At 39.0% G+C, this 14,701-nt stretch overlaps 1 protein-coding gene across 1 annotated transcript; it reads right to left on the bottom strand.

Moving 5' to 3' along the window:
• Positions 1-421: 421 nt before the first annotated feature.
• Positions 422-7,719, bottom strand: tfa (transferrin-a). Its single transcript, XM_063461831.1, has 17 exons — positions 7,611-7,719; positions 7,371-7,522; positions 6,560-6,662; positions 6,239-6,430; positions 5,394-5,523; positions 5,242-5,297; positions 4,702-4,874; positions 4,442-4,595; positions 4,193-4,356; positions 4,005-4,101; positions 3,889-3,909; positions 3,115-3,279; positions 2,758-2,908; positions 2,319-2,386; positions 2,052-2,233; positions 865-1,057; positions 422-741 (listed from the first exon to the last, which is right to left on the bottom strand). Exons 1-17 carry the CDS (start codon positions 7,648-7,650, stop codon positions 698-700), a joined length of 2,085 nt encoding a protein of 694 aa, XP_063317901.1. The 5' UTR covers positions 7,651-7,719; the 3' UTR covers positions 422-697.
• Positions 7,720-14,701: the final 6,982 nt, after the last annotated feature.

Raw genomic sequence — 14,701 nt, 5'->3', positions numbered from 1 at the left:
CCTGTGGAAATGCAGTTCAGCTGACTACCACTGTTAGAAACGGTGCATCCATGTGCTTAAATATAGACTGGTAACAACTTGAAGGTAGCTAGTGAAATCACATTTTGCTAATAAAATGGAGTCTACAGACATAGTTATTGTATTATAATTGTATAATGTGCATTACCGGTACTGACAGTCATTCTGCTACATGTTTTTTCACCTAATGTTTCATTTTTATTGAATGCACCTTCAGACAGCAGATCTTTAAACCTGCACTCGAGCCAGTGACTCAGTGTTTTTGGTACTTGCAGTAAATGTGATAATATTGTCTTTTCTTTTTTGTTCTTTTGGTAACAATCATTAAGGGAGAAGATAGAAAAAGATCAGATAAAACACCATCAGCTTTGTAAGAAATTGTGCTTTCACCGTGAAAGAGCATTGAAATTTCTTTATTTGAGAAAAGTCAGGCATGTGTTAACAAAACATAGTTGATCTAGTGACAAATGCAGTGTAACATGCTGTTTCAGCAGCATAAAAATAGCCACATGTGGAGATGATCGGTTTGCGTATTGTTGATTTGCAGGACTGATGATATTTAGTGTCAATTGTAATCCTAACAACAAGTAGTAAGATCAGAAGAGGAGAAACACTATGTTTGGGTAAGTGCAGGAAGAAAGTGGGTAAGATGGCTGAATCACTGTGTTGTACATCTCCATTACCCTTGCTGGCAGGCATGGAAAGCACAAGACTTTTCCAGATCTGTTGGGAAGAGAGGCAAACAAAAACGATTTGAGAATGCAGCGCATGAACGTTATTTTATCTGGTACAAGATGATACAAGAGTAACATTTAAATGCTAATTAATTTCTGCAGTAGTACAAACCTGAAGCAGTTTCGCTGCAGATTCTAAGTGCCTTCATGGCCTCCATGTAAGGATTTCCCAAAAACTGCTCATAGGTTCTTCCCTCTGGTACCTCCTGGAGACACTTAGTGGAGTCCTTGAAGAGGAGGTTCTTTCCGTTCTCTGACTGGAACATTCTGAATGAAGGATCGGTCCCGCTGTTTCCAAATTTGGCCTAAGAACAAAATTTAGGTTTGAAGCAGTTATTTATTTTTTAGACTTCTATTACAGTGTTATACATCCTGACAGAGGCTAAAATAAACACCGGTTACTTTACTCATTAAAAATGGCAGAATGGCCAAATGTGGAAAAACCGAAGTTTGGTAACTAGTGGTAACTAGTAACTAGTGAGTTTGGTAACTAGTGGTTTATGAAATGTCAAGGTCCTCCCACTTGTGATCAAGTGGGGATGTACAGTCATGTCAAGTTTTCACAGGACTCTTTGTAGTTGTGACAAACTAAGTACACTTCATGATTCAGTAGCAAGTAGAATCCACTTTAGGAGCAGTAACTTGAAGTGTTTGTTTGTCTGACAGCAAGCTGCCCAGGCCCCGTGGCTGTAAAAGAAGCCCAAATCATCACCCCTCCACCACCAGTTGCTATGAGGTATTTGTGCCAATATGCTATGTTTGGTGGTGCTGTAGATTAAGGCCAGATGTTTCCACTTTGGTCTCATCTGTCCAGAGAACATTGTTCCAGAAGTCTTATGGTTTGTTCAGATGCAACTCTACAAACACAAGCTGTGCTGCCATGTTCTTTGTAGAGAGAAGAGGCTTTATCTTTCCAAACAAGCCACATTTGTTCAGTCTTTTTCTAATTCTGCTGTCATGAATTTTAACATTTAACATGTTAACTCAGAGTCTTAGATGTAGCCCCTACAAAGCAACAATGATAAAGTTGTCAGAGTTAATTGGCAACTATTTGGAAAGTCGGTTAATAATTCATTGTTGTGCTCAAAACAGAATCCCAAACAAACTGTATGCAGCTTGTGTAATGACAGGACTTGATGCTTCTCTCTGTCACACTCAGCACCTGTGTCGGCTAGAGAAGTTGAAGATGAACCGCAATGTCAGATTTTTGCACTAGGAATTCAGTGCTTTGAAACAGCAAGAATTTTATTTTAAGCTCTTATTTCATTTCAAGTGGCTATCTTAAACTTCATCACTAACCTGCTGCTCCTGAAGGATGCGGACCACCTTACTGTGGCTGTCTGGGCGAGTCACCACAGCGTGTGCAGGCACAACAGCCAAGTTACAAGTGGCATATTCATGGATCTCCGCTGGTTCCTTCCCAGGGCAGATAAGCTGGTAATCAGAAGATCTCAGATTACGAGCCCAGTCTGGACCGCTACCTTCGGTAAAGAGAAGTGGAATAAAGTTTAGAAGCTGTTGTAATGTCGTCGGGACAGGTAGTGCAGATCAGTGCAGTCCTCTTACCATCGCTGTTTTCTGTCACAATTGTGTGTTTAACGAAGGCAACATCACCACCACCCTCAACCAGACATCTATAATGATATGCCATACATTATGTTATGCAAAGGATGATAAGTAAAAGTTAAATACTGATACTAACATCATGACTTTGGAGACAAAGAGTGAAGTTGAGGGGAAATGGCTAACCAATTAAAAATTAAACCTCATCATTGCTAAAGTTCACAGAAATTTAAAAAAAGATGAAAAAGTTCTGGTTTTAGGAGAAAAACATGCTTCGGCTCTTGACACATTCTTGGCTGTTTACAAAAGAAATATATAAGAAAAAAAAAACATAACAGTAGCTGGCAACATTGAGAAGAGATGGTCCAGTTGTTTTGTCTCTTTGCTAACTTTCTCCTTATACACAAACTTGTATGCAATGCCATTCTGTTTCTTGCTGTACCTAAAGGCTCCAGCATAACCGTAGTACTGCTCATCAGCGCTGGCTTTGCATTTGGCCTGGTCTCCTACAGCTTTACCGCTGCCGACGCACAGAGAACAGAACGGAGAGGTGGGCTCTGCTCCGGGGGCACAGCCACTAATGAAGAACTTAGCTGAGGAGAGGAAGAGATGCAGAAAGAGCTCAACAATCAGCAAACCTCTCTTTTGGAAATGTTAATGGAACATTATGGCTTTTGTTTAAATATAGATTTATCATATGAGTCCTCTAAACAAACTTTTTTAGAAAAAGGGGAGTTTTTGTGGGTGGCTTTAAATTTCTTTCTGTTGGTAAAAGAAGGAGAAGCTTGCAGTCACTCACTGAAGTCACAGTCATTTTCTCTTTTGTAGATTAGACCCATGGGGATGTTCCAGCCAGCAGTTCTGCCGATGCCTGTGTGGCAAGACTTCTTGCCCTTCAGAGTCTCCCAGGTCACCCCTGAACCCTTCTTTACCACAGCAACAGCATAGTATGATGAGGCTGGGGCTAAGAGTGGATACGGGAAGTAGAGGTAGACATTTCAGATCATTCAACTAGAGAGAGACATTCATATAAATCTACTCTGTTTACGGCTGCTTAAAATTAATCCACTTTTCAAAGGTAATCTATCATTAAAATGGTGGATACTTACAAAACCAGAGCCACTAAAAATTTAGACAATGTACAAGCAATGCCTATGAGCTAAATGCTAGGTCTCCAGATTTATGTAAATGCTCAATTTGGGATTTTTTTGTAGTTTTTTAAAATCTTGGTTGTTTGTAAAGCCATAAAGAGACTATATCCTTAATATATAATGAAGACAAGCTCCATCCACCTGTTGTTCAAAGCTTCCGCAGAGGTTTGTTTCAGAGGATGAACTAAGGGGCCACTAATGAATAAATAAGGATTCCTTGAACTGTTTGTTCATATAAATTATAGTTGTAGTTGTAGTAGCAGAGTGGTAGAGTCCAAGGATACAAATACAAAATACAAATCTTGTCATCAGCACAACAGGTCATTGAAGCTGTGTTACAAATAAAATAATGCACTTCGATAGGCTTTTTAAAAAATGTGTCTAGATCATTAACAAGGAAGAAAAAGATGAAAGTTTACTACCATTAGAGTTGCCGCACATCTCTGTGAGAGAAGACAAAACGAACAAATATTACTCATATAGAAAAGGTGAAATAAGACACAGGATTGTGTGTGTGTTATTGCTTCTTGTTATCTACCTTGCTCATACTGCTCCACCATGACAGGAACCAGGCCACACTTTCCAGCCGTAAACACCTGACCTCCATCCACAGCCACTGCGTCAGCCTCTTTACGCTGCGGGGCGATTCAAAGCAGAGATGAATGTCACAGAGTGGAGACAAAAAATAATAAAGTAACAGATTTCGATATTTCCTACAGAGTTTACCATAATCTTCTTCAGGCAATCTTCAACTGTAGGGGCGCTCTGGCATTCAATGGAGGTGGTGTCCTCAGACACACTGCTGATGCTCCACGTGTCACACTTGGCGGTCTCAGCATGGCCCACAGCACACCATCTAATGGCAGGGGATGCAACGTCTGATGCCTGCTCTGGAGCGGGAAGAAAGACTTAGACATAAGCCAGACCGACACCTGACTAACAATTATTTCTGTCTGTCTTGTTTGTGTTCTTTACCTTTTTTAAGGGAATGGACGATGCTCATGTAGTTAGCACCCAGATACAGGAAGGAGTCTGTGTTTGGGGGCACTTTCACGAGACTCACTGTTGAATCTTTGAACATCAGGTTCTTGGCGGGCGCGTAGGCTTCAGATGAGAAGAGGTTAAAGCTCTGAAAAGACAGCAAGTGAGATGATTCATTAGGAAAGCAATGAGGCTGCTGAAACACAAGGAATCAGAATACGTTGAAATGAGATGTTATTCAGTGTACTTCCTACGTGGTCAGTCTGAACTCGGTGAAGGCTCTGCCAGATCAAGTCAGCCAGCTGTGGATCCTTGCGAGTAACAACAGCGTGAGCTGGCACTCTGGCCAGGGAGCAGGTCTTATAGTTGTCAATAGGTGCTCTGGTGTTGTCCTTGCACAGCAGCTCGTACATTGGCTTATCCGATTCTGGAAGTGTGATATGACACAGGTTTTACATCAGTGTTTTTCACAGTTATCCGTTCCCATATTTTGTAGAAGTTTCAGGGTGTTTAAGACCATTTTAATCGATTGAGAAAAATGACACTCTTGGTCAATGTGATTGCTCTGAAATTTGCTTTGAAATTCTGCTTGACTTGTCCTTGACTTGTGCAGTGTGCAACAGTTGTATTTGTATGTCATGCATGTTCATCAGGTCCCCTCTTGTCCCTGTCGCTTTTCAAAATGAAATTTTTAATCTCGGTGAGGCTTTTTTTTTGATAAATAAAGCCTGACAATGCTATGATTCAGTGCTTCTTTACATGTTAGAATGGATAAAGGTTGTTGTGATACTGACCTGGCACAGTGAGATGCTTCACAAAAGCCACATCTCCAGCTCCCTCGGCCAAACACCTGTTACAAAAGTCATATTATTACAGATAAAAGGATCGGCTAAATGTGTAGAAGTTTATGTTCACTAATGAGAAGCATTAAAAAGTGGACACTGACTGAAAGGCTCCATTGTAGTCATAGTAAGGCTCCCTCTGGGACCTGGAGCAGTCTCCCTTGCACAGTTCACACAGCTTGCTGCCTCTTGCTGCCCCAGGGGCACAGCTGGCATGGAAGAAGGTGCTCACCGCTGCATAACAAAAAACAAAGCCACAGTCATAATTTAGAGAAAAACAAATATACAAATATAAAAGTTCTGATATGCATTTTAATCATTTTGAAGTTTCATATTATACTGTGTGTGCAGAGTTTGTATCCCCTTGCATGGGATGGGTTCTCTCTGGATACACCAGTTTCTTCCCACAGTCCAAAGCCATGTTAGGTTAAGTGACGATTCTTAACTGACCATATGTATGAATGTGAGTGTGGATGGTTTTCCTGTAACAGACTGGCAACCTTTCCCGCCTCTCACCCAGGCTCCAGCCCCTGTGACCCGGAAATCGGTTAAGAAGAAGATGGATGGATATTGATTTGTTCATCTGTCTAACATAAAACCCTAACTAGTCTAAACAGCCTAGTTTTTGAACTTCAGTTAATTATATTTAACAAATTGAAGTGTTATAAGTGATACGTTAGAAGTGCTGACAGGCAGATTTTATCATCCCTGGGCAGAAGCTAGGTAGCCCCTTCCCTGTCTGTTTCTACTTTTCCTGTAGTTTTGATCCCGTCAATAAATTCTTGTCAGTAAAGCAAATAAGTGTGTTTCCCAGGGTTTTAAAAATGGATTTAATTGTTTCTCAGGTGTCCAGTTTCTCATTAAAAGGTCTGATCTTATTGTCCTTTGACCATAAATGCACTAAAACTGTCAAATGTTGTTAGCTTACCAGAAACAAAAAGTCCCTTACCTTCCTCCAAAGGTTTGTCTTCAATGCCACCCCACTCAATAACTTTCATGGACACCAGAGATCCTATGGGCATGTTCCAGCCTGCAGATTTCCCCAAACCAGTGTGGCATGATTTCTTCCCCCTGAGATCTCTGAAGCCAAATCCAGTATTCTTCTTTGCCACAGCAACAGCATAGTAGCAGGTGTCCGTACCTGAATGAATGAAAAAAATGGATACAATATTATTGAAACAGTTAAATCACATTCACATAAAACGGTAAACATGTTCTTGCTTGAGCTTATTTCATTAGGCTACTAATGACAGCTGATGACTAGACATACCGGTGCCATAGTCCTCAGCAATGATGGGATGGAGGTCGTAGTTGTTCAAGCCAGCAGTGTAAATGTCCCCACCATCCACAGTAATGGCATCTGCTTCACCAGCCTGCCGGAAAGTATATGTTGTATGACTGAGGTCAAGTCATTTTTACATAGAATTTCACTGGATAAGTTGAAGGCATTGGTAGTTTTTTCCCCTTTAAATACTTAAAAGGAAAAAAAAGTTATTCATCCTCAACAAACATGATGCAATAATTTTGAGTAAAGTGAGTAAAGCTGAAATATATAAAATCAGATGTTTCTTTATTCAGCTAAATAATCATTAAGGAAAATGTGCTTGGTATAAACTGAATCCATGCCAATCACATAAATTTTATTTGACAAGCTTCCATTAAATGTAACATTTAAATTGTATTTATGTAACAAAATGAAATAGAATATTTAGATGCAATTGAAATAGTTAAAGTCAAAGCATTCGGGGCGGATTTTATTTTTTTTTATTTTTAACTCATTTTTCTAGAACACTCCACAGCAGATACAGTTAGTTTATCTTTACTTTAGATTTGTTTTAGTAGTAGTTCTTTTCAATTATTTTTTTCCGGTATGAATTAATTGGTGAGAATGCAAAATGGCTATGAACCTACTCGAAGAAAGGGAAGAAAAAACCCATAAAATGAAGTAATAAGTAATTTCAGAATAAGCCGAGCACTGTGAAGCACTTCACTTACATTGCGTTTATAACAATTGCCCAGGTCAAAGTCTATTATTGAGCATTTGTGGTTAATTTGGTGCTCTGGATGTACAAAGCGCTCACCTTAATGGCAATAATGCACTCGAGGGTGTTTTCTTTTTTCACACAGGAGAACGCAGGAGCCGCAGCGGCGAGATCTAAACATTTACGCAATTCTTGGTCCGACTTGACGCACCATTTCACCTTCTGAGAGCCGGGTGCAGCGAACGCGCTGGCTGTTAAAACACATGGATGTCAGTTTGGATTGAAAATGTGATGTCGTGTGTGATTAAATATAGTAGTACGGGGCTGAAAAGCTTTTACCGAGCAGTCCGAGCAGCGCCACTAGGAGGAGAGGCTTCATGTTGGGCGGTGGGGTCTCCGGATCAGCAGAGCAGAGAGACTGGGAGGCTGCTCGGGCTTTTATAGCAAACCTGAGTGGACCGGGACAAAAGATAAAAATGCCACAGTTTGCTCAGGTTTCCTAATGTGTGCGCGTGTGGGGGCGCACGTGTGTACTTTAGTGTGCAAAAGACAGAGATTAGGTTTCATGGACAATCTGAAATTGCCACATAATACGAAATCACATTTAGTTATCTGAAACAGTTTGTTTGCACAATTTGAAATGAGAAATATTTAGAGATGAGCATATTTAGGATACACGTGCAGGACCAAAAATCTTTGTTTTCAGGTGGAGAAATAAAGGCAGCTGATCGGTTGATCGACTTCAGGGGTTAAAGGTTTGGTCAGAGGACAGTACATTCTGCAGCACAGAGTTTAAACTACATTTAAGAGTAAAAAAACAAACAAACAAACAAAAACAATAACAAAAACCCCTGGAGTTTTTACTGCAGTAAACCCCAGCATTCTGGTCTCAGGACTAACCAGCCACGTGAAGAGGATTTTGGTGTCTGAATACAAGTATATATGGCACAGTGTAAAAATACTCCACTACATGTAAAAAGCCCTGCAATGGAATATCTTCACAGTCATGCTGAAGTTAACTTAAAAAAGAAAGAGAAAAAAATCTAAATATTGGTTCAGAGTATAACTCTGGACTGCTTAAAATAGAGAATTTAATATACTGATGTGATGTTTTGCAGGAAAGAATGGATTTCCTGAAATATTTGTAGTAGAAACATCTGTAAAATATTTTAATTTTTTAGTAAATACGTGGAATAGAAGTATAAATGCCACCAGACTTTATATAGCACACAAAATATTGTATTTCTTAAGAAAATGTCTGTGTTTTGCAATTTGTTTTTTATTTTAATATAATTCTCTCTATACTGTGGCATAAAAGTTTAATTCAATATTTATAATTATTCAGCCTCTAAAATCAGAAACTGCAAACTTTTCTTTTCTTTTTTTTTTACTTGGAAAAGTTGCAGTTTGTGTGACCCACTTGGGAGCTGTGTTTACAGAGTCAATATTACCTAATGCAAGCACTAAGGTTCATGCTGATTTGCACATTTGACCAATAAGACCGCTTCCTTTATTCTCAGCCATCAAATATAGAGATATCACATAATACCTCTCATAATACATTTCATGTTTAATGACGCATGTTCGGTGGTGTAACTTTGGAAGAGCCAAAACGTGATTCTGGATGGATTTAATACTTAATGTAGCAACATTACTGTACTACACCATCCTTTAATATTGGATAAGAAGAAGAAGAATATTTGTTGTATCTAGAAAGTACTTTGTATTTCTGGAATTAGGAGACATAATATTAATTTACCACTCACAATGAAGTAATCAAAACAAAATATTATTATTGTTAACTAATTAATCTCATTTTTACAGCTCTGCAGAGGACTGCACACCATCCTGCATCCACAGCCAAAGCCTGTGTAAGTGAAAACTTTTTATTTTGCATCATCTGCTTTTCTTTCTTGCTTCTGCAGTGTTTTATTATCCAAATTCATTTTTATTCATGCAGTTTTTGTTCTGTGCTGCTGTGTCTGTGTGCAACTTTAAATGTCTTACTTGGCTGAAGCAGGTAAAACTTAAAGGAACAATAGGAAACCTAAAATAATGATTTTTAATAACAGAATAAGGTCGAGTGAAGATGATGAGTAGCAGCAGTAGCTAAATTATCACTTATATCAATTTTAAAGATAAATGTTGGATGCATCCAACTTTGAAATTGGGCCAGCCATTAATAAAATTGATCATCTGAACAAAAAGCACATCTCTTCTATGCATCTTCCTTTTTTTTTTAAAAAAAAAAAAAGCAAAATAGGAGGGAAAGAAATATTTATGCAGATTTTGCTCCCAGCTCTAGATATAATAACACATAATTTTGGAATAGGTGATTGCAAGTATTAATATTGCTATGGTTAAATTTACTTTACAACATGAAGAATTAGTTCAGCCATCTTATCAGGGTCTATGATACAGTATTATTCACCATCAGCTGAGAAATCAATATGATAACCCTGAGTATTGAGAAATGTTTACATCTAAAATAAATCCATTCCACAAAGAGGACAGTTCTGAGTAGGGAAAGTTTGAGTGCACATTTTTAAGGTGTTATGTTGACCTTTGAGTGGGCTTGCAGAAAGTACCGCTAAATAATACAAGCAGGGAAAGTACAGCTTGCAAAATTTTTTTTTTTTTCAGGTAATCAGCACAAATGTGTGACTTGGAAGATAAACTAGCAAAACTGAAATGTGTCCAAAGGTGAGTCTGCAGATTACACAAGTCTTTATTTTGAGAGATTAAAGTCCTCAAAATCAAGATAAGCTTACTTTATAGAGTTATCTATGAAGTAGAAACTGATCTCCTGCCAAATAAATTTGTACCTTATCAAATAATTGTAATACGCTGATAAAAACCATATTTCTGTGCTTTAGATTATCAGTTACATTATCGTTATTATAATTTTGTATTTAACTTTATTTTAATAAATCATGACTACTTCCCATTCTAATCAGCAGGACGAAACAGTATGATGATGTGGGTCATGATGCTCAGAGCGCACTTCACTGGACATCTGTGGGAGTTGCATGGCAGGAACCTGGCACTGGTTGACTGTCTTTCTTTGGCTGTGTTTGTGCATGCATGGTAAGCATTTGTGAGGTTTTGTCGTTCTTCTTCTCTCTAGGTCTTCAGTTCCTTCACTTCCTGCCCACAGTACGTAGATGAATTTGTGAGTGATGAGTTTTTAAGTTTTATGCAAACTTGGCATCATGATTGCCCCATACATCCAGCTGAGCCATCATACTCCAGCTTTGTGACACAGCAAAAACAGGGTCAGGACACAGCTGGGGGAAGGGGGCTGTAGTGTTTGACTGGTGGAGGAGGAGGTGGTGTTGTGAATGACGGCCTCCTTGTAAGAAAATCCATCACTCAGTGATACAGAGAGGGTCGGAGTCCAAGTAGCGCCAGGCTGCCATTCAGTTTTTGTGGAATGATTGTATTAATTGTAGGACTAAATCCCAGGAGGAGACACAGGAGTCCAGGTTAATCATTTCTGTGTATAAGCATCTCTTTCTATTGCTAGGGTGTGCAGTGTGTTTCTATTAGGTATACACTGGATAAATATTGCTCATGCAGCTGATCTGATGGGGTATTTGCTGCAAAGGTTGTTTATTTTCTTGCCCTGTTTTGTGTTATGAACCTAAAGAACTCAGATGAACCAGAAGAAATACAAATGAGTGTTGTGGGCATCTGAGGTCTGTAGTCTGGAATTGATCTTGAATGATTTTAGCCCTCATTATCTGTCTTGTGAGTCTGCAGTTGAATCTGAATGTTGTGCTTTTGTTAATCTTTGCTGACACTTCACTCAGAACTGCTTGGGTCATGAATTGTCTTTCATTTGATTCCACAAAACTTTATTAATCCTAACAGAAATTAATTCATCATGGTGGTTAACTCCTGCCACACACACTAGAATTAAACATTTACTCTATAAAAAAAAAATCAAAGAAGTTTATTGCTGTCACTCCCATTTTTAAAGGACTTTGAGGTGCTTGATAACACACCTGGCAAGCCCGTAACATACCTGTCCAGCTTTTGCAGGCAGGACCGTTTCTTGTTATAAGATCAGAAAATAGTTCTATATTTTTATATGTGGCTGTGAACATGAATTTGAACACCATTATTTGTCTCTGTAGCTTTGTGATTGAACTTTCTGAAGTGTAGGATTATTGCGAAGGACTGCGTATCAGAGATTATTGTTCGCTAAGTCATTCTGACTGTGCTGAGTCAGAGGAGATAAGCTTATCATCCATGGCTGTTCTCCTAGAGTACACAGAGCTGGGGAATAACAAAGTACTGTAGTCTGCATAAACGGGTGAGCTTCGAGAGCAGATGCTTTGTTTTTAAGGTTTTGTTCCACTGTGCATGCAATAACCCCTTCAGGTGCAGGTGAAATGCTGCGTGCTACTGTAAGATGTGAAGGCGTTTTCAAGGCAGGCGTTTGAGGAAGAGGCAACACTGGAGTTAACTGTGACACATGACATGAGCCAGGAGTGATTCATCTTGATGCCCACACATGAGTACACTTTCAGAAAGTGTCAGTTTGCAGAAAAACATCCATCTCCTCCATCAGGAATCAGAGACACCAGGCTCCTCAGTTATTCATACTGTTATTATGTCACTGATAGAAATGGTGACTTTAATTGCACCTTCAGTAGAGATTGACATTAAAGTGGAAGGAGACATATTCAGAGCTGCTTCTCTGAGACCTGAACAGCCATCATTCTGAATTATTCCTGTCATACAGTCAACTCCAGGATTTTTGGGGCAATGTCACCACACTGGAGTTTAAATAAACAATCAAGATGTGATTAGATTGAAGTGAAGACCTTCAGCTTTAATTCAAGATACTGAATAAAATTATTGTGTTAACTGTTTAGGAATTTCAGCGATTTTTCTAAACAGATCTCCGTTTTCAGAGGCTCATAAGTGATTTTAAGACTCACAGGCACTTTCATGGCAAGTTGAGGCCTGTTCCCTCGTCATTTCATGATATACTTGGCAAAAGATCTGGATTTCACTCAAGTCTGAGGGCAGATGATGTCATGGCTAACCTGTAGAGAAATGATAGGAAGACTGGAGGATCATGCTGAAGTGAGTTACTCAGGTGTGTTTTGGGAAACTGGTGGCCAGTTATTGAACTGTACTGGTGGTACCCCGCTTCTTTTTGCTCCTGGGCATTTTCAGATATTCGTATACTTTCCCCAGGATCTGTGTTTTTACACAATCTATTGCAGGTCTACAGAAAAGCCACTGAACCTCCATGCTAGGTTTTCATTCTGGCATACACAATTACATGCAAGGATCTTATATGAGCTAATTTGCATCTCTTCCTGTTATGAGCAATACTTAATGGATTTCAGTCAAGTTGTAGTAACTTGTTGTAACGTTTTGTTGATTGAGTTAAATCCATTTCATTAAGAGTATAAAAGACAATGTGGAAAACCTGCAAGAGTCTAAAAACTCTCCAAATATGCATAAATATCAGTGGGTACTCCATGGAGGTCATAAAATTGGGACTCCTAAGGAACAAATCAAAGGTCAACACATCAAGCACCAACAGCATCTTCACTGGAGCTCCTATAAAGTTTTCAAACTCTGAAAAAGCTCTCCAGGGGACACAGAAGACTAAAATCCCAGTCTGAGTACTGGTTCATGTGATGTCCAAACTGAACTTTATGTCTAAACTCAACTCAAAGATGGCTCACTGTTTATTAACTGTTATTGATTCGTTCTGAGAATGAGCTAAGAGGTAATCAGACAACTGGGGTCACCAGCCTTTTATGCAACAGACAAACCCTTTGAACAAACAAGGCCTGAGGGCTGCTGTCCTGCTGCGTCATTAAAATTTCAGCACCGATTAATCAACTCGGCTTCAGTGTGAAATTAATTTAGGTCATTGCTACTCGATGTGGGGTTTTAAACTGTTGCTCTTTCTTTATTTGGAGGTACCAGAAATTCAGCAGGGGAAAACCACAATTTCTCTGACTGACTGACAAAGTGAAAAAGAAAATCCATCAGTTTTAAAGAGTTTCCTGCTCTGAAGATGTGATTTTGGAACACACAGTAATCTCAGACTTGCAAAACTCCTGATGGGCTTAACGATTTTTCGTGGGGGGAAATGGGTTTAGCTGTTCTGTTTTAGTCAGCAATAAATTTTCCCTTCACCCTCCTGTGTTTATTCACCCTTGTCCTTTACACAAAAAGCAGGAGGTGAAAGAATGATTGTCTCATACTGTATTATCCACACAGCGAGGGGAGTGAAACGGACTCAAGAGTCCTCATCTGTTTGCACAGCTGCACACTGTACTCTTTCACCTCTGACCATTGCCCCCTACAGCAGGCACTGTTAATAACAATTTTAAGGTGTTGTCCAGGGATTTTTCTTTTGGAAAGATCTAATTCTGATCTATGAGTCACAGCAGTGGTCACGTATTAGTTTAAAAAGACCAGACAACTGTTTCTAGGTGGGTGTGACAAACAATATGTCAACCCATCAAACTGGAAATAATGCCTGTCACACAGAGTTGATGCCAGTGATGCAAGAGCATCAAGTCTTGTATTAACTGTGAGATTTCTTATTCGCCAAGAAAGATGTTTTGATTCAGGGACAAAATTTGAAGCAGACATTCATTTGCAGCACATACAGCCCATTTTTTATCCAGACCAGTGAAACTCCCATTTCAGTTAGCAAAAAGAAGTTTAACTACACACTTGGCTGTGATGTTTTAATAAAAGCAGCTATGTAATTTCAACAGTATATCTTAGTTTTTCTTTATGTTAAAGAAATGTTGTTTGGGCTTAAACTGCAAGAAATAAATACGCAGAATTACACAACGTCTGGTAGCTCAGACTGTGCTCTAATTACAAAACAGCATCTGGTAGCTCAGACTGTGCTCTAATTACAAAACATAAAGTTTCTGTTAATTCAAAGAAAATGCTTTTTTTGTTGTTGTTTTTTTGTTGTGAACCCACTTTTAAAAAAAAACTTTTTTTAATAGCTGATGGAACTTTTCTGTCATTTAATTGTTTATCTGTCTCTTAATTACTTTGGCATTGTATGAATGGCCATGGAGGAGACTTTATAAGCAAGAAAAATGAATGAAATCTAAATCTAATAAATCCATCTAAAAGTCCAAAATTCATGCCCTCCTTCATATTTTCCAAAGTCTTCCAGTGGACCAGATAGTGGATCTTTGCTGGGCTGCTTCTAGTCCCCGGGCCTTATGATTGTTACCACTGACATAGATAACTGTAACATTTTTAAGAAACATCACCTCTTTTCTTCCAGGACTGGACGCCTGAGTGAAAAACCTAAACACAGAAAAATCTCTGGGAAGGGAACAGCTCATACTCCACCACAGAAACCCCTGCACCAGTTAACACATGCATGACTCCAAGTGACGAAATGTTTCTCCCACTGGAAA

The sequence above is a fragment of the Pelmatolapia mariae genome, linkage group LG18 (genome assembly GCF_036321145.2).
Source record: "Pelmatolapia mariae isolate MD_Pm_ZW linkage group LG18, Pm_UMD_F_2, whole genome shotgun sequence".
Taxonomy (NCBI): domain Eukaryota; kingdom Metazoa; phylum Chordata; class Actinopteri; order Cichliformes; family Cichlidae; genus Pelmatolapia; species Pelmatolapia mariae.
Note: the sequence above shows the minus strand (reverse complement) of the source record. Positions and strands in the feature narration are given on the sequence as shown.